Genomic DNA, 20,186 nt, shown 5'->3' with positions numbered 1-20,186 from the left:
CGATGACTTTTTAAACGAGGTACCACTTGACCTCTAATTCTATTCATGATTTGAAAATTGGATCGCACTCCGCCAAGTGGATAGAAGTGACAACTTTGAGTTGAGACTCGTTTCGCTTTCATTGTCCACCCTATCTACCAAATAATTCGTTCAATTCAAACTACAACAGTCGTTATTTTCTAGAATAAATGACGCGTTGCCGCGAAGAAATGCTTCATGAAAAATATGTTCCCGATAACCATTCCTGTCAAGGAAAATATTGATTTGCAGATGCATATAATAGTTGCATAATAACAAATTGTTTATCGGAGCGATGACTCAACAACATTAAACACTGACGGCTCGGTTGACGATAATTATTATTGTATTCAAATAATTAGTAGATAAGATAGTGGATAGTTTATGCGCTGATGACTAAATGGAAATTGAGAAACTTCATGAAATTTTATTTGAACGTTATCCTTTTTAAAAAAAATTCATTTGGATTTTCGAGGTACCATACTTCTAAGAATCAGTGAAAATATACAATTGTAAATTTTGAGATGTTCTCATTATTTTTCAAGACACTTACAGAAAGTCCCTTATACACGTAAATGGTAAGCAATATCATATTTTTAAGCCATTCGACCATAACAAACAAAATATCCCTCATAATTGTTTTATAAAAAAATTACACCGTTAGAAAGATTGTGTGATGTCAGAGCTCCTTTTTTCTTTACTGCATTCTTTTTGTGCTACATTTATATTACTAATTATAGTTTAATCACGGATTGAATAATGAATTTTGTCAAATTTTAATAATTTTGAAGTTAGAGTTTGTGCAGTACACAGTCGAAAAGAAAAGAATGTGTGGTGTCAAAGGTTGTTAATTGTTTATAGTTATCCCAAGAGGCGTGGAGATGTTTTTTGGAATATTTATTCGTAATCTATCAATCTTTGGAGTACGATACCAAAGAGAATTTGTAAACCATTACTTCACTGATGAATTTCTTCACAGAAACAGCCAAATTGCACAACTTCGATCTTATTCAATGTCCAAAACTAAAACGCGCTAAAAACAAGCATAACCATAACACTTTCCAACAAAACAGTTCAACCCAAAAAAAAAATGACAGAATCTGACCCTTTTTGAAATAAAGTTGTAAGTCAATTCGAATGGCATGAAAACCAAATAGTAACCAAACGTCGGCAGTTTCTTTGTATGGCATGAGGGGCGTGGTATAATTTTCTTTCAAAATTAATTTGATTTTTCATAAACCTACATGGATTTTTTTGATTGGCTGTAAAGATAACGAAAAAAAAATTTGTACTTACATGAGAAATAAATAAAAACTCAAGATTCATTATCTTAATTTTTAGAGCTTGAATATGAATTTGGGGTTATATATTTTTTTTCTCTTCGTAGTGTTTTTTATTTATACATTCATACAAACATTACTCAATCATAGTTTTACCCATGTATAAGATTACACTTTAACAAACATACTGTACTCATTTGTGTACATTAGTACATGTATAAATTTACTAAACAATTTATTAATATTTATATTTATTTTTTTAGCAGAAAAATGTTTGTCGACAAGATGTATTTCTTATGGCATTAAACGTATCAAACGTATCAAACGTCTCAAATAATGGAGTCAATGGAAGATGAAATGTAATATTCATTTTCCCTTTCTATAACACCACTAACGTTTACTTCATTAATAACCGTTCGTATATTCCTTAGTACGAAATCACAATCTGTTGGAAATTGATTATATTTTTTCAGTTTTTTTTTCAGCAGCCCAAATCATCTCTATCGGATTGAATTCTCAGTTAAAAGTGGGAGGGGGTAGAATAGTATGACCATGGGCTTCCCATACCTTGTCGATCACATATTCTTCTGATAAATTGATTTAGGCTATCTTCATTGAAGTTTTCATTTTTTATAGCTTCCAATAATACTTTTTTGATAGCCCTTTTCGCAATTTCCATATTTTTACTTTCCATGAATTTAGCTACTAGTATGAATTTTGTTATATAGACGGGAATGATAAGCCGCATTTTCCATAACAATAACAGAATTTGGTGAAAGATTTGGCAGCAGTTCATTGATCCACTTTTCAAAAATACTGGCGGTCATATCTTCATGGTAGTAAGCGGATGATTGTTTTATATTTTTAGTTAACAATAGAAGAGCATTAGGAACAAAACCCTTACCACTGCCTGCGTGTAGAATGAAAACCCGTTTACAGCGAGAACAAGGTCTATTTAGAAAGCACTTATTGCCGTCATCCACCCAATCATATTTAACAACATCATGTGTGTCGAACCAAGTTTCGTCAAGGTACACTGTCTCTTTTTTTGATTGGCGGCATTCCTTAATTTTTTGTAAATACTGCTGCCGCCATGCTACGGTGCTAGATGACTCCAATATGACTGTTCTTTTGTTTTTCTGTACTTGAAGACACAATCTAGCAAAATATTGAGCAGTGTGTCCAAAGATCATTTCTAGAGTTGGAACCTTGTTTTCTTACTAAAACTTATACACCATACGGCGTATAACGTTTTTGTCAGCATTATCAACCTTTTTAAGCTTCTGAGTATTTATTTTCGTTTGTGGCTTATTTACATACGCCAGCGACTTGGGGAAACCCCAAGTTTATATATGAGTTTCAATGATGAATAAGCAATTTTGAGTTTGTAGCTTATATGTTCATGAAATCATAGTTTATGATCTAAAGTCAACCCCAAATTTTTTAATACGGTCTGAATTGTATCTCAGAGTTTCCCATTCTCAAGCTGTAGTTTTTTACTTCTTCCCTGATGCTATCACTTCCAAAAATAATAGCTACTGATTTGTTTGGATTGATTTCCAACATATGGTCAATGGACACTTTTAAAATCGTATTTAAATCAAAATTTATATCGGTTACTGCTTGACCTATATCTGAAGATTTGAAAGATAGAGATATTTGAGAGTCATCTGCATAAAGGTGATATTTACAAGACTTCATCTTATTGATGAATGTGGCAGTATAGAGGGTATAAAACAGTGGGCCTAAAATGCAGCCTTGGGGTACTCCTGTTTTAACTTCTCTCCAAGTAGGAGAAATATCATGAATCTGTACTTTTTGTAATCTATTATATAGATAAGATGATATCAACATCACTGATGCATCACTGAACTCAAAAAAATGTAAAATAGCACAAAATATTTTATGATTGATGGTATCAAATGCTGTTGAATAATCCAACAGAATCAAAATAGTGGCTTCAGTTTTATCTATAGCTTTAATTATGTCATCTACGATCTCTAATAATGCTGTTGCACAACTATAACCTTTTCTTAAACCTGACTGTTTATGTGGCAAAATATTGTAACAATTAATGAAACGGCGCATTTGATTTTCCATTACTTTCTCTATAATTTTGGAACATGTCGGGAGAATACTTATTGACCTAGAATCATTAAAATTTTTTTGGTGATCATTTTTTGGTAGAGGTATAATTTTTGCACATTTCCATGAATCAGGAAAATAACTCTGACTAATGCATTCGTTTATATGTGAGTTAGTACCGTTATAATGAAAGGACAGCAAATTTTTATAATACTTATATTGATTTCATCTAACCCATATGCTTCTGATTTTATGCTATTTATGATGCTAAAGATTTCATCTTCAGTAGTTGGTGAAAAAAGAATTATTCACCTTCTTTTCTGTTCGTGTCATAAAAGCGCAGTAAGTCTTCATCCGGTGGGATATCTCTTTGAGACAGTTGAAATAAAATCGCTAATAGCTTCTACATTTTTCGAATTTTCAGGGAGTTCTTTATTTTTACTTTTCGCAACTTTTAATTTCTTAAGTTTCTGCCATCTACCCTTACTATCAGTATTACGTAGTTTGTAGTTTAAGTATGCACTTTTCTCGTAATGTATAGCTGTAATAGTGTAATTTCTCAGTTGTTTATAGTAATCCCAATGGTGTGCTAGTTTTAACTTCTTGAATCGAGGTCATGCTTTGTCTCTCAATTTCTGCATCAGTCTTATGTTCTCAGTGATCCAAGGAGTGTAATTTTGTTTCTTCAAAAAGATATTTTTTTTTTGGTGAATGATAATCAAGAGTTTTTGTAATGAAATCATTCATGAGATTTAATTTAACATCTATATCTACAGTTTTATTTAGTAAATGCCAAGGTTGGTTTATTAAATCATCACTGAATCTGTCAATATCAATATGACTAATGTTTCTACAAGTTATCTTTTGGTTTTTTTTACCTTGGGTTCAATTTCAAAGGAAAATTGAGCCTCTGTCAATGCATGATCTGAAAGATCATTGTGTATAACACTAATTTTATAAACTTTATCAATATTTGTAATTATCAAGTCTAGCAGTGAAGAAGATGTTCCCGTAATTCTTGTCGGTTCCGAAACAACCTGCCTGAAATTAAATATTTCTAATACCGTCTGAAACCTCTCTGAGTTATTCGAACTGGGATCTAACATATTTATATTAAAGTCACCTAAACATATTATATCACTGTAATTTGAATAAATATTGGTGAATATTTCTTCAATTCCGTCTAAAAATAATGTTAAGTGCGAATTAGGTGGCCTATAAACTATACCGATAGCTATAAGGTTATTTCTACCTACGTTTAATTTTATCCAAATACATTCCAGCTATTTACTGCATTGACTCAAAATAATTTCATATTTGAAAGTATTTCTCGGAAACATACCTACCCCTCCGCCTCTGGATAACCTATCTTTGCGTAAAAATATATAAGGAGCAGAACTTACATTACTGCTGCATGCATCCATGTTTCTGTTACTCTCATAATATCATAGTCCCCAGCGAGAATCTGATTATGAAATTCATTAAATTTTGATGGTAAGGATCTGACATTCATATGACATATATTCAACATGACCTGAAAGAATGGTAATCAAGTAATTAGTAAAGAGAAGGAAAAGAAAGAGAAGTTAGAGAAAAATGAGACAAAAATGCAGAGTGATGTTTAAATAAATAGTGAACTGAGTAGCCCTGTAACACCTGTCAACAAGCAAAAGAAATAAAGTGATGTAGCGAATCTGCCTCTTGAAATTTGTACAAAAATTGACAATTTAACAAAAAAAAACTCCATTTTATAAATATATAGGTAATATGGGTTACATTTTTAACAGGAAAAAAAACATAATTCTATTGAAATCATGAAGTGTAGCAAATAATTCATCAATAAATATAATGTTAAGCTTGAGGAGGCTATAAAAAGAATATAAATAATACTGAAAATTACATAATACTTACTTACATAATAACTTCAACATGAACACCAAAATAGACTAATGAAATGTAGTAATACATCAAAAGCATAATTCTGAGCTTGAGAAGGCTATAAAATAAGAAGATGAATATTACTGAAAATTACATAATAATAACTATAAGTTGAACCCAATTTAGTTAATCAGTTACACGACTTAAAATTGTTCAGATACAGATAACGTGTCAATCATGTTACAGATGTTTTACGGAGTATTTCCAGTTGTGTTTCAGTTTTAAGACGATGTACTTTATTATTAATTTTCACAAAGATATTCCCATTGAAGGTCCACACATTTTTTTTGGGACATTCTCTAACGCTTTCTTCATCAAAGTCACCCTCATTTTGGTCAGGGGGGTGACTTTGATGAAGAAAGCGTTTACCTTCAGTTCCTGGATCACTTGAATTTTGTACGGGTGCAGGCCCAACTCACACCACAAAATTCGCCAAATTGTGGTCTGCAAATGGCCGTGTTCCTGTGAGCGACGCGAAATCGACTGCCTCGGTTTCTCCTGTACACTCTCATAGACAGCAGCGATGTTTTCGGCAGCAGATCTTGCGTTTCGTCAACTTACGGGTGTTGGTCGATCGTTTACTGAACCAATGGACGGACCCAAATTTATCCACCACACACTAGGTAGGACGATTATGGCGACTGTAAAATAGGCGAAGCGCGGTAAGTTGCCCAAACAGAACATCCTTTTTGATGGTGATTTGGCAAAACAGAATGAATAAATGACAATTAATTTGACAGATGTAGCTTCAACATCGATGTTTGCAAAGCCTTCTGACGGCAAAATATTTCAAGACTGTTATTGTTTATAAATTACATCGATTATCTATCAGCACTGGCGAAAGTAGAATCAGTATATGCGACTAACGTATAAGTATAATACTCAGTATACTTGCGTTCCTAATTGTGTAGCATATCAAGACAGTGAAATATTCAACTAAAATACCTTTAAATAATCAGTTCACAAAATTTAAAACAGATGTGAATCATTCTTATTGAAAAAGGTTTTTTTGGGCAGATTAGTTGGTGAAAAGCTTTGTGACCTTCTACTCTCCATCATTAACCAAAAAAAGTGGTAAACTTTTGTGAATTTAGTTGAATTCATTGCTTTCTTCCTTTCTTCGGAACTCTATCATTTTTTACATAATGATTCAGAAGTAAAATGCTAAAAACCTTTTTTCCAAAACCTATTCATATACTTATGTGACACAACAAAAAGAGACATTTTAAATCCCAAATTTTTTCAATCCATCATAACTAAAAAACTTTCGCCTTATTGTCAATTTTACAATAACTATTGAGTTTTGAATATAATTGGGACATGAATTCTTTAATACTGTGGATTGTGGGATTGTGTAACCCCAACAAGCGTATTATAGGAACATATATGTCCTATAAATGAACAAACTAAGAAAGTTCATTTAAAGAGATACTTTTAATGTTCTTGTTTTCGATTCACCAAAAAAATGCCTATCTTTATAACTGAACTCGGGAAATAAGGTCAATAACTGCTAATTTCAAGAAAATAACAAAAACGTGCCATAACTAAATAAACAAAGATTAAAGATTTCCTGTATATCACGCTCGGCTGATATCAGATCGATCTTAATCTATTTTCAATAGAGCACGTCGAAATAACAGTCAGTTCTACTCTCTACTACCGTTAGTAGATAACGGGCAACATCTGATGAATGGGAATACTTCGTTTCATACTTTGTATGTTCATTGTGCAAGACACGTTACAATTACTGTAGTTGCTGGTTATCTGCACTAATTTCTCCGTTATTAAATGTTCAAATGTACGTTTCTCGTATACTTGTTTTAAATAACACTCCAATCTGTGTATAACCTACTATATTCAAAATTTTTCAAGGTTTAGAATTAATCAGAAAATGTGATGAATATTGCTGTTTTTCAGATTTTTTAATTGTTTTATAAAATAGATTCGCCGATATTTGCTACAAATTAGAACTTTAAGAATGTAGACGCAATTTAGAAATCTTTTTATTCAATTTTTCAAGACAGATTCTGTGAAGCCTACTTTATATTTAAAAAAATCTCAAATGAAGTATGAAAGGAGCGATAAACATTTAGGGCAGAAAGTCAATGGGATTACAAAAACATCGATAAATGAATTCAAGAATATTACTGTAGTGTTATCCCAACACTAAACCGTTATTTTTAACACTTCGACACGTGTTTCAAATCACCAACTGATCATCTTCATTAATATTCATTACTACACCAAACGTTCCAAACAACACAAGTAATTAATGAATTAAATATATGATTTTAACACATAAAAAATACAAAAATATTTTCATTTTACACGCCTTGAGAACGTTCTGCTCCCAACTTCAAACAATTGATTGAAATACGTATAATAGGTAAGTTTTTTATATTGTTTTTATGAATCACGAAGACGGGCAATACTAACACGGCTAGGTAATTTACTTGCTTGGGATTAGATTTTGTTCAGATATACAGAGTGATACAAAAAAACAGTAGAAAATATTTTTGATAGATACATACATCGTAACTTCTACTATTTATGGTTATTTAATAAGAATGGGAAGTAATCTGAGTTATCGATATATTTCAACTCTCAAACAGTAGAAAAATTGCTCGAAGGCTGAAACAACATATCTATTGCAAAAACAGTACACCTAACGCTGATCATGGCGCTCTTTTCGTGCGATTTCTGCACCTGGAGTGGATTGATTCGCAATATCCAGCAGTCTATACTACAGCTTCGTTGTGAAAGATTCAATCTTCTCGCTTGCGATATTGTAAATAATATTGTAGTGATAGATATTGCTGATTCTGCTTCTAAAATGACATAGCAATTATTCATGCGCGCACAATCAAATATCATAAACCCCAATTGTATTTGCCTGTACCATGACAACTGTCATAACCTAACTAAATGAATGTTGTCAGTTTATTTGATCTTCAATTTTTTTTATCGTGTTTTCAATGTATCAATACTTATTTTGCTATTTTGGGCGATGACAAATCCAGCAAATCAAAAATCATGAAAATGGGTCCAACCGTTCTTGACTTATAAATAGTGTAACTTTGCGACTTTGTTTTATGTATTAGATATGTACTGTTTTGAATTCTTAATGAATAATCAATATTTTCAGAGGGGTACCTACTAAGTAGGTAATAAATAATGAATGAATGATACTAGTCGGATGTGGAAAAATAAAAATACCTTAGAGCGGATGGGATGGCTTGTGTAAGGCCAATATATTTTTACTGAATTTTTCTATAAACATCAATTACCTTGGATGAAGATACCTCAGAATTGCTAAAATCATTCAAGAATTCCGGAACTAGTTTAGTTATCTGAAAGTAGGACTCTTTCCCTTTCAAACCCATTCTGAATTTATCAGATATCTTATTTAGTTATTGAGGTCTCATAAAAAAATATACTATCATTACATCCCAACAAACAACCTTGAAGTCAAATTATCTGAAAGAAGAATTCGTTCAGGTCAGTCTCAAATTACCTACGCTGAAGATTAACGGACTGACACCATCAGACAGCTACTCACCTGGCTAATAGTACGAAGGGCGTTGGATTATATTCGACAGGTGTCAGGATTCTTCACTGAAGTTATTTCTGCATATGCTGTTGGCGATACAACTGCCGCAATCGAGGAATTGAACAAATTTCGGATATGCGATTGGTTACCTCGTTCACAGGCAGATGGGGCGATGACAAACATGTTGTTTGTTGTTCGCTTCAACCTAGTTAGAAGAATGATACTCTGAAGAAATCGATTTTCAATTATCGGAAATTATCGACTTTATGTTGATGACAGACACTACCTTTCCGTGACGAGGGCCAAATAGCCCGTAACCGGTCTGCAAGTGTGTTTCAATAATTGAAAATCGATTGCGGCAATTGTATCGCCAACAGCATATGTAGAAATAACTCCAGTGAAGAATCCTGCACTGACACTTGTCGGATATAATCCAACGCCCTTCGTGGTATTATCCAGGGAAGTAGTTGTTTTCTGATAGGTCTCAGTTCATTAACCTACAGTGTAGGTAATTTGAGACTGGCCTGAACGAATTGTTCTTTCAGATAATTGGATTTACAGCCAGCCTCAAAGTATGCCCAATCAATTTGTTAACTTTGAAGTCGTGTACAGGAACATCCTACATGTTAGGGACAATTTTAAAAAATTCGGGAACTCCTGGTTTGTGGAAAGATATTTGTTTATGAGCTTATATTGAATAGTTGGTCATAAATATAAATAAATTGAAGGAAATAAATAAATCCCAATTTCAGAGGTAGGTAAGTAGCTAGGTTCAAAATGAGTGGATCTATCCAAGCATAAAATCTAAAAGCTGTTTCAAATCCCAATCTTCATTGAAACCATTGAATATAACTTGACGTCATTGCTTTAATGGCATTCAACCACATTTCTATAATTATTAATTACTTTACGCTTTCACACTTTCAATATAATGCAAACCATTTGCCATCGTTGCAATGTCACGACTCTGCGCTAAGTACCGTAAAGACAGGATCGGGCTGTCTTTCAGAAATTAACGCCTATGGTTTTCTGAAATGATACTTAAGGAGTTTGAGTTTTTTCGAAATCACTAAAATATAACTATCTCTAGTTTGTTCGACTCGAATCGTTATTTGTTAAATATGGTGAAGGTGCACTCAAATAATCTAAATCATTCTTTGCAATGATAATTTATTTCTAATATCATTAGCCATTTTTTTAGTAACAAGAGGATGCCTTGTGAATAAACATAACTAGTACTATTACTAATACAGTTTATCTACTTTCACTATAAAACATTTTAAAAACCTATTTTAAACACCTTTTAGCGAAAATCTCATAATAGACTGTGTTGTTAAGTTTTAATATATATTTTCATCAAGCATTGGCAATTTTGTTTCATACATATGTATATATATATATATATATATATATATATATATATATATATATATATATATATATATATATATATATATATATATATATATATATTGTTATAAAAATATAAAATTAGAAGAATATTTATAATTTAATTAATTTGATTCTTGATTGTTATTCTGATAGTTCAAATAACTTGAAAATTTTTTGTGATATCAAAATTCTTAGTGCTCCGGCAGATACCTGTCCTCACCTCTAAATCTTATCTCTATTCTTCAAGGTTGCTCAGCTCAATCGAAGCTCATGCAGCTCTCTTTCTCAGAGTAGAGTTCTTGGAAAGGTGTTATGAATAAAATTTTGTATGTCTGTGTTTTTGAATATAAAACTTTGTTTCAAAGTTAAAAAAAATATAATGAATGTCAAATTTTTGAAATGTTTTGTCAAACCAAACTTAAATTACCCTAAAACTGCGCCAAAATACCTTATGCTAAGAAATGTTACAGTAAATGTTAAATTTGAAACAAAAATATTCTTAGAATTGTGTTCCGTACAGTTAAATTTACGTGTAACGGCAAATTAGTTACTTGAAAACTTAAGATGTCTGTGGTTCGTGCGTGGGAAACGATTCTAAAAATATCTGTGCTAAATGTCAGTGAATTTTTCAAATTTTCCTAATATTAAATCCAATAATAGTTCTTGTAAATAAAATGATGAAGTTCGTTAATAAATAAAAGTTCAGAAGTTGTGATTTTCACACTGGAAGTTCCTTGTGACTGGAAAACTTTTGATTCGATTTGGAGGTTATGAATTGTTCAAGATTTTCAAAAAATGTATTCTCCTTATGGATTGGGAATTATAAATGATATTGTAATACCTCAAAACTGGTACAGCTTCCCTGGATTGGTTTTCCCTTGATTGGAATTTTGAATTCTTCCAGACACTCTAAAATCTCCAGTAAGTATCCAGTATGTCTGTGGTTCGTGCGTGGGAAACGATTCTAAAAATATCTGTGCTAAATGTCAGTGAATTTTTCAAATTTTCCTAATATTAAATCCAATAATAGTTCTTGTAAATAAAATGATGAAGTTCGTTAATAAATAAAAGTTCAGAAGTTGTGATTTTCACACTGGAAGTTCCTTGTGACTGGAAAACTTTTGATTCGATTTGGAGGTTATGAATTGTTCAAGATTTTCAAAAAATGTATTCTCCTTATGGATTGGGAATTATAAATGATATTGTAATACCTCAAAACTGGTACAGCTTCCCTGGATTGGTTTTCCCTTGATTGGAATTTTGAATTCTTCCAGACACTCTAAAATCTCCAGTAAGTATCCTTTCTCGTTATTATTATTTATACTCGGCTCCTATTGATGGATTTATATTGATAAGAACATGCAAAACGGCCTTTTCTCTTTCTTTTCCCTTTTTTAATTTCTAACAGCTCTTCAAAAAAATTCGCGTCTGGACAATTCAAAAGCTTCTCTCCTACTGATTATTGATTCACCCCTGGCAACCAGACAAAATTTTCCTGCCTGCTGCTCTTCCTCACAATAATTTTGAAATTTCTTCAATTTTGACACTTTTCACTGTTCACACATATTATATTTACGATTTCTGTTACCCAATTTTCACTAATACTGATAATGATTAATTTTGATTACATTTCATCACATTTTGTTTTGAATTTTTCTAATTTTGAATCCAAAATTCATAATTTTTCAGAAGTTAACACCTCCTTTTCAATTTATCAATCTGATTGGCTACTCTTTAGTTGCATCCAAATCATGTACTGAGTGTTCTTACCATTTTTCAGATAAAATTCCTAATGTCAGTGATAATTGAATTTTTGTTATTAATTTGTAGTGTAAATCTGTTTTATTGTATGTTATTATGTTGTATTAATGTCTTTACTGTTTTCAGTGTATTTTTCCCGATGATTGATGGTTTCTGGTTAGTTGTGCTGTTTGGAAATGATCTGAAATACTCTAGTACTGATAAGTCACAACTTTGCCTGATCTGGGCATGAACATTACTCCAAATTATACAGATAAGAATTTGAATAAAGGTAAAGTATCTGGCTTTCTAATAAAATTAAACATCTAAGAATAACTTTGATTTTCACAAACTTTCAACACTGAACTAACAAAATATGTGAACTTTTAACATCAAATTAATAATAATATGAAAAACTTTTAACATCGAACTATCAAAATAAATACAAACTTTTAACTTTTAACTACTAAAATAAATGCAAACTTTTAACTAATTAAAATATGAAAATCTTTAACTTTGAAAACAGAATAATCTTATAAAAAACTTATCATAACAATATATATACAGTGTGACCCATTTAAAATGGAACCACCCCTGTAGAATGTGCATTTTTCAATCAATCTCAATTTTTTTTTATTGAAATATTAAGCATGAAAAACTGTATCTTGACACTAACTTTCACAATTTTAGTTTCATTTCCAAGGCACTCTATGGTTTTTTTTGTTTGTCAAAAACGGCAAAAGTTTATTAGGCAATTTTTGTTTTCAAATTTGACTACACCACTGGATTCGTAGTCGTTATAAATCAAAACTGTCAAATTTTCATTAAAAAATATTTGTTAACAACGAAGTTACAACAACTTCAATTTTGGAAACAAAGTATTTGTTTGTAATTTTTATTCAGATTATAGACATATTTGAGATCTGACAACACTGTCATCACCAAGTAGAACACCAGTGAATTTGTACAGTGAAAATCCGAAGTCAACAGCTCAATGCGTTCTACAGTTATAACTCCTGAAAATATGGTAATGTGAGAGATTTGTGGTGCAAGCGTTTTGTAATAAAAATCTGACTACGCCACTGGATTTGTGGATAATATTCCCTTAAAATCATTCATTTGAGTGTAGGTTACGAGAAGTGTATTCTAGAATAACAGAAAATTAAAAATTCATTTTCAAGTTATGCAGTACTTAGTACATTCTTCCGCATAGCCGCTAAAATCAAATTGATTTAAAGCATGGAAATCATTTATTCAATAATAAAACAGAGAGCAGGACAAAAATTGTTCCCTGTAAATTCTTCATAACTCAGCTAAAACAATCTTTTAGAGGAGATATCAATAATTTGAGGAAGCTGAACTCATTATGCAAAGGTTTTATAATAAATCAACAGTAGGCTGTGATTTTGACAGTTAATCATAAATAAAATAATAGTTGTTAGTTACGTGCATTTAATAATGGCTTTGCAATTATCATTAGAAGAAAGAATTGAAATTGTGAGAATTTCTGGGGACAATTATCATAGTGAAAGAGAAGCAGCTAGGATATTTAATCACAGACATTCAAATCGACTTCCCATTGACAGAAGCACCGTCAGTAAAATTAACAAAACATTTAAAGAAACCGGTGCAGTCAGCAAACATATTTTAGAAAACGAAGGTGCTGTTTTAGATTATTTTAGAAACCACCCAAACAGAAGTTTACGAGTCGCCAGTTTGGATTTAAACTTACCGAGGTGTCTTAAACAAAACAAAATGAGAGCATTTAAACCTAAATTTCTTCACTCTTTAAAGGCAGGTGATGAAGTGAAACGTATGGAATTTTGTTTGTGGGCACAAGGCGAGTACCTGAATACAAGAAATTTTTTAAACTGCATAATGTTTAGTGATGAAGCTTCTTTCAGCACCAATGGGGTAGTTTCATCGCAAAATGCTCGGTATTGGGCTACGGAAAATCCGCACTGGATCATAAATTGTAAAAGTCAATATTCCGAAAAAGTTAACGTTTGGTGTGGTATAGTATAAAATAGAATAATAGGTCCATATTTTTTTGATGGAAACATAAACGGGCAAAATTTTTTGGAATTTCTAAATAACCAATTATCGGACGAAATAGATGAAATGCCTCTTGCGGAACAAGTAAATTTATATTTTCAGCTCGACGGCTGTTCCGTGCACAATTCGAGGATTGTTAAAGAGTGGCTGAATAACCAGTTTCCAAATCATTGGATAGGACGAGGTGTGACTTAATTGAATGGCCACCTAGATCGCCTGATCTAACAATATTAGACTTTTTTCTGTGGGGTATTCTGACACAAAAAGTATACAGAACAAGACCAACGAATCGAGCTGAACTCATGCAAAGGATACGACAAGCTTGTGCCGAAATTACAGTTCAACAAATAAGAAATAGTGTAAACAATATTCGGAAGAGATACGATGAATGTATTGAACTTAATGGAGGTTTGGTAGAAGCCACAAAAATTTGAATGTTTACTTTTGAATCAATGTTTATTTTAGTATCAGTTTTTTCTTAATGGCAATTAATTGTTGAATAAATACTTTGAAACTTGTGTGTATACATTTTGTTTTCATCAGCTATAGAAGAAGGTAGAGTAAGTTCAGAATCTCATAAAATGTGATTTTCCAGGTGCGCTGTTACAAAAGTACTATTATTTATTATTGGGAAACTTCCAAAAAGCTTACAAGTATGACCATTAATACTTCAAGATTCTATCAAGATTTGGTAAAAGCGCAATTGGGAGATCCCATGACATGAGATTCTGAACTTGGTTTACTACTGCGTAACTTGAAAATGAACTTTTAATTTTCTGTTATTCAATTATTCAATTTTTATTTTAATTTTCACTTCTCGTAACCTACACTCAAATGAATGATTTTAAGGGAATATTATCCACAAATCCAGTGGCGTAGTCAGATTTTTATTACAAAACGCTTGCACCACAAATCTCTCACATTACCATATTTTCAGGAGTTATAACTGTAGAACGCATTGAGCTGTTGACTTCGGATTTTCACTGTACAAATTCACTGGTGTTCTACTTGGTGATGACAGTGTTGTCAGATCTCAAATATGTCTATAATCTGAATAAAAATTACAAACAAATACTTTGTTTCCAAAATTGAAGTTGTTGTAACTTCGTTGTTAACAAATATTTTTTAATGAAAATTTGACAGTTTTGATTTATAACGACTACGAATCCAGTGGTGTAGTCAAATTTGAAAACAAAAATTGCCTAATAAACTTTTGCCGTTTTTGACAAACAAAAAAAACCATAGAGTGCCTTGGAAATGAAACTAAAATTGTGAAAGTTAGTGTCAAGATACAGTTTTTCATGCTTAATATTTCAATAAAAAAAAAATTGAGATTGATTGAAAAATGCACATTCTACAGGGGTGGTTCCATTTTAAATGGGTCACACTGTACATATATATATATATATATATATATATATATATATATATATATATATATATATATATATATATATATATATATATATATATATATATATATATATGGAATTATGTTCCAGCAGCTTGACTGCATTAATCTTTCTCGAATTGAATAGAACTGGCCGATAATTGATGAAAATCAATATTGAAACTAAATTGTTTATTTATGATGCACTGTTTGGAACCTTTGGTGTAGTAATGAATATTACTGGAGTTTTTTCCCAACACCAAATCGTTATTTTAACACCTCGACACGTGTTTCGATCACCAATTAATCATCTTCAAGTGGAAGATCAGTTTGATCTGAACTCCTTGACTTAGGTCTTCTATTCGTAGTACAAAAAAAAAAGATGTACCACATGCTTCAGTAGAACGAATTTTGGAAAATCACTAGATGCATCCGTATAAATTTACCAAAGTTCAAGCTCTCAAAGCAGAAATGGAGAAGCAAAATTTAGGAGGGATGGCATTTTTAATAGAATGAATAAACATTTTTGGGCTGATCATAATCCTCATGTGACATAAGTAATGGGTTTTCAAGAAATATTTTACCTGAATGTTTTCTTTATTTTAAAGAACAACACGTGTTTCGATCTCCAAGTGATCATCTTCAAAGAGGAAGAATAAACTGGAAACTAACGCGAAGCTAACGCTATTTATGCTATATAGATATTCCATTCAGGTAAACCATTCAGGTGTACCACCCGTACAGGTACACCAACCTAAATTAATTTTACAATTTTGCCTTATCTATTATTTTACAATATATGTTTAACTATTATAGCTGTATATAAAACAATTTTCAGCTATATAAAAATTAATTTTACAATATTGCCTATCTAAATTTATTTTTGCAATGTGTACTTATGTAGTAATTCAGTAATCAGTAAACCCAACAATATTATTTTAACAAGCTATATAGTATGCTGTTTGGTATAGGGCCATCATCGTTATTCATAATATTATTGTGTTTATTTATTTCTACACTCTCATAGGCATCTAGTTGCCTGTTGTTGTTAACTTGTCTAACTAATCTTAATGAACTGAAGTCTATGGAATGGTTTTATTGCAAAATATGATTTTACGATTTTTCTGGTCTTCCATATTTTAAGTGTGCTATGTGTTCCTTATATCTTACTTGAATAGATCTTTTTGTTTGTCCATAATATTTTGCATCGTAGTCCTTACATTCAATTTCGTAAATTCCAGACTTTTCCGAATTCTCGACTTTGTCTTTTGGACTTTCCAAAACTATATACTATATACACTATTCCTTATTACTACTGAAAAATGTAACCAAACTAAAATAATTGAGAACTAACGAACGAAAACTATAATAAAAACTACAAACAATGTAAAATTGGGAGGACAAAAAATTTCAATTTCAAAAGAGCAAAAGTTGAAAATTCTTTTTGATAATAATTAATTTGACTGACTCAGCGGAGACTCCAACAATTCAGAATAGCGCCATCTTGGAAAAACTCTCGTAAGTATCATTAAAAGCAACAGGTGGTTCCTTCAAAAACTTCTAAACAAAATATAATCGTTGCATGCACCAGGGTTTCTAGGAATCTTAGACGTTATCCACTGAGTGACAGGACACCACGTGACAATTTGATGCACTCTGGTTGACTGGGTGGTCTCTCTGCCTTGTATGGCGAGCTGAAAGGCAACCTGACTGGTGTGATGGCGTCTGTCTCGCTGAATAAGGGCTACTACTACAAGTACAAAAATTCACAACGACAAATGAAGCCTATGTATGTATTCACGTATTTTTTACTGAAGAAATTTTTTTACAACGATCACAGGGTAGTGTGAGAGAAGTGTCTGTGCGCTGTAGGTACATTATATAACAATTCAATTTGAAAAGACAGTCCCAGAAAGTTTATTCCACAAGGCCGCAATCCTACAAATGAAAAAGTTCTTAAAAAGTATAGTTCGAAATGAATTGACTAGTTGCCACATACTTTTGACATAAAGCCCTCTCGCTGGAATCACGAGGAAAATGTTTATATTGGAAATTAAAAAAATTGATATGAGGAAAAGGCGTACGAAATTTTCGACAATAGGATGAAAGAAAGAAATTTCAAAATAATTTGTAGATCACACACAAAACTTTCTTTCAGATACACGGAAAAAACACTTCTTCATCTAAGATTAACAATCATCATGAAAAAAATAGTTTTGGCTTAAGTGTAATATATGATTCAATAATATGTTATACTTCGCTCAAAAAATCACCTATTATTAAATTTCTATTCCCGTTATACTTACTTCAATAATTTCAAATTTTGATTTAAGTGGAATAAACAGGTTATATGCAAAAAAAATTTATTCAATGTTATTTCTTCTATAAAATTCAAGTCCTAGTCTTGAACCAATAATAATATGAAAATATTTCTTTAGAGTATTTTTTATTTTCTTTTAAATAAACGCATGCCTTGATTTAATTTTTGCATAACATTCATTCAAATTTTAATTGTTTCTTATAGCAAATAAATTATACTTGATACACACAATATTCTTTTATTTATTTTGAGAATAAGCTGTTTTAAACCAACATTATCAAACTTGCATATAACCTTAGCGGTGACGCGTGTTTATTTTCTTTAGGTTTTAGAGTTTGAACAGGTTTGTAGGTATCGGGGGGATATCGATATTGTCGAGTGGCGAGTGTTTTGTGAATAATTATGGAGCAATTGTTAAGCAATTGGAGTTTGGAATCACTTTTATCAAGATTTATCGGTAAGTGAAGGATATAAAACCTCCTGTTTATCCACGTGCAATTGTCCTGAAATACATGCGCCGCCATTAAACCGCCTATTATTGCTTCGATTTGTGTGAGCCAAAATGTAAATAGCTATTAAAGTACCTATATAGTTATGTTGTTCACTATAAAATACCAAAAAATACTAAGTATTATAATGATTCATTTTCGGGGATGTGAAAGAAATGAAAGGAGTTCTAGATTATCACTTCAGAACAGCAAGTTTTAACTTATAGGTATATAAGGAATATCTGATAAAATGAAACTTACGGAATATTCACAGTTATCCAAAACATTCATAGCTAAACTTAGTGGTGCTATTTTCCGAGGCGTAAAGCGGGTGCTGTTTTTAATTTTTTTATCTCTGATTTGTTCAATGCGTCAGCTTCTCATATTATAAGCATAAACAATGCAAATATATTTATTGTTTTCCCCTTTTCAGAAAACAAAATTGATTTAAACAACGTCAAAAACTTGGCCGAAGATATTATAAAATAATGTAAATAGCTATTAAAGTACCTATATAGTTATGTTGTTCACTATAAAATACCAAAACATACTATGTATTATAATGGTTCATTATAGGGGATGTGAAAGAAATGAAAGGAGTTCTATATTATCACTCAGAACAGCAAGTTTTAACCTATGGGTAAGTAATATTTTATTGAATTTTTGAAAAATATCTATTAAAATAAAACTTACGAAATACTCACAATTATCAAAAACATTCGTAACTAAACTTAGTGGTGCTATTTTTCGAGGCGTAAAGCGGGTGCTATTTTTAATTTTTCTATATCTGATTTGTTCAATGCATTAGCTTGTCATATTATAAGCATACACAAAATTGATTTGAAAAACGTCAAAAACTTGGCCGAAGATATTATAAAAGAATTGATACCCTGAATATTACTGGAGTTTTTGCCCAACACCAAATCGTTATTTCAACACCTCGACATGTGTTTCGATCACCAATTAATCATCTTCAAGTGGAAGATCAGTTTGATCCGAACTCCTTGACTTTAGGGCTTCTATTCGTAGTGCAAAAAAAAAAGATTTGGATGTACCACATGCTTCAGTAGAACGAATTTTGGAAAATCACTGATGCATCCGTATAAATTTACCAAAGTTCAAGCTCTCAAAGCAGAAATGGAGAAGCAAAATTTAGGAGGGATGGCATTTTTGATAGAATGAATAAACATTTTTGGGCTGATCATAATCCTCATGTGACAAAACAAATGGGTTTTCAAGAAATATTTTACCTGAATGTTTTCTTTATTTTAAAGAACAATAAAATTAGCATTATTATTTATGAAGAATCACTAAGTGCAGAGATGTATCTCCAAATTATAAAGATTTCCGATTTCCTCGAAAATTTGCCTGGACCGAGCACCAGTCCATTCCACTCAGGAAGTTTCCAGGAAACTTTAAGAAATGTTTGACGATCGTTGGTTTAGGCGTTTAGGATCGTGGGATTGGCCACCGAGATCATCCGATCTCACGCCACTTGACTTTTTTTATGGGTTGTTTTGAAAGAAAGGGTACAGAGTACTCCAGCGCCTACCAAAGAAGAACGGCGACGGCGAATAGTGGGGTGTATCGGAGATCTTGATCCCCATGAAATTGAAAAAGCAACCACAAGTTGCGTACAAAAGAACATTTTAAAATGTTTAGAATCTACTGGAGAACATTTCCAGGATTAATTATGAAAATGAGATATTTTGTTTACAATTTTGTTATTTTTAATCATCCTAATTCTGTTATTTTATGTACTTTCACATGTTATAGTCCAAAAAATCTTATTTTTTACCCAGAAATGCCTGATTTTTGATACAGTTCTTCCCTGAAAACCTTGAGCCATAGTTAAGGATATTATTTTGTAACCTTACAAACTTGCTCTCGTTCATTGGTGTTAATTCAGGATACATTTGGTTGAATTTTC

At 31.6% G+C, this 20,186-nt stretch overlaps 1 protein-coding gene across 4 annotated transcripts in view; it reads right to left on the bottom strand.

The window, feature by feature from the left end:
• UBL3 (Ubiquitin like 3) overlaps positions 1-20,186 on the bottom strand; it is a 291,838-nt gene that overhangs the window by 23,524 nt on the left and 248,128 nt on the right. Inside the window, exon 1 of one of the 4 annotated variants that reach the window (XM_023165562.2) lies at positions 4,787-4,931. The exons of the other annotated variants lie outside the window; for them this stretch is intronic. Within the exon in view, the coding sequence (XP_023021330.1) occupies positions 4,787-4,807 (21 nt within the window). The 5' untranslated portion in view covers positions 4,808-4,931. Of the gene's footprint in view, positions 1-4,786; positions 4,932-20,186 lie in introns of those variants that run through there. 4 annotated transcript variants of the gene reach the window in all.

This window comes from Leptinotarsa decemlineata, unplaced genomic scaffold, assembly GCF_025532065.1.
Source record: "Leptinotarsa decemlineata unplaced genomic scaffold, Ldec_3_MD MMD2_P_RNA_scaffold_6, whole genome shotgun sequence".
Lineage (NCBI taxonomy): Eukaryota > Metazoa > Arthropoda > Insecta > Coleoptera > Chrysomelidae > Leptinotarsa > Leptinotarsa decemlineata.
The sequence above is the reverse complement of the archived record's forward strand: the minus strand, read 5'-3'. Positions and strand labels throughout refer to the sequence as shown.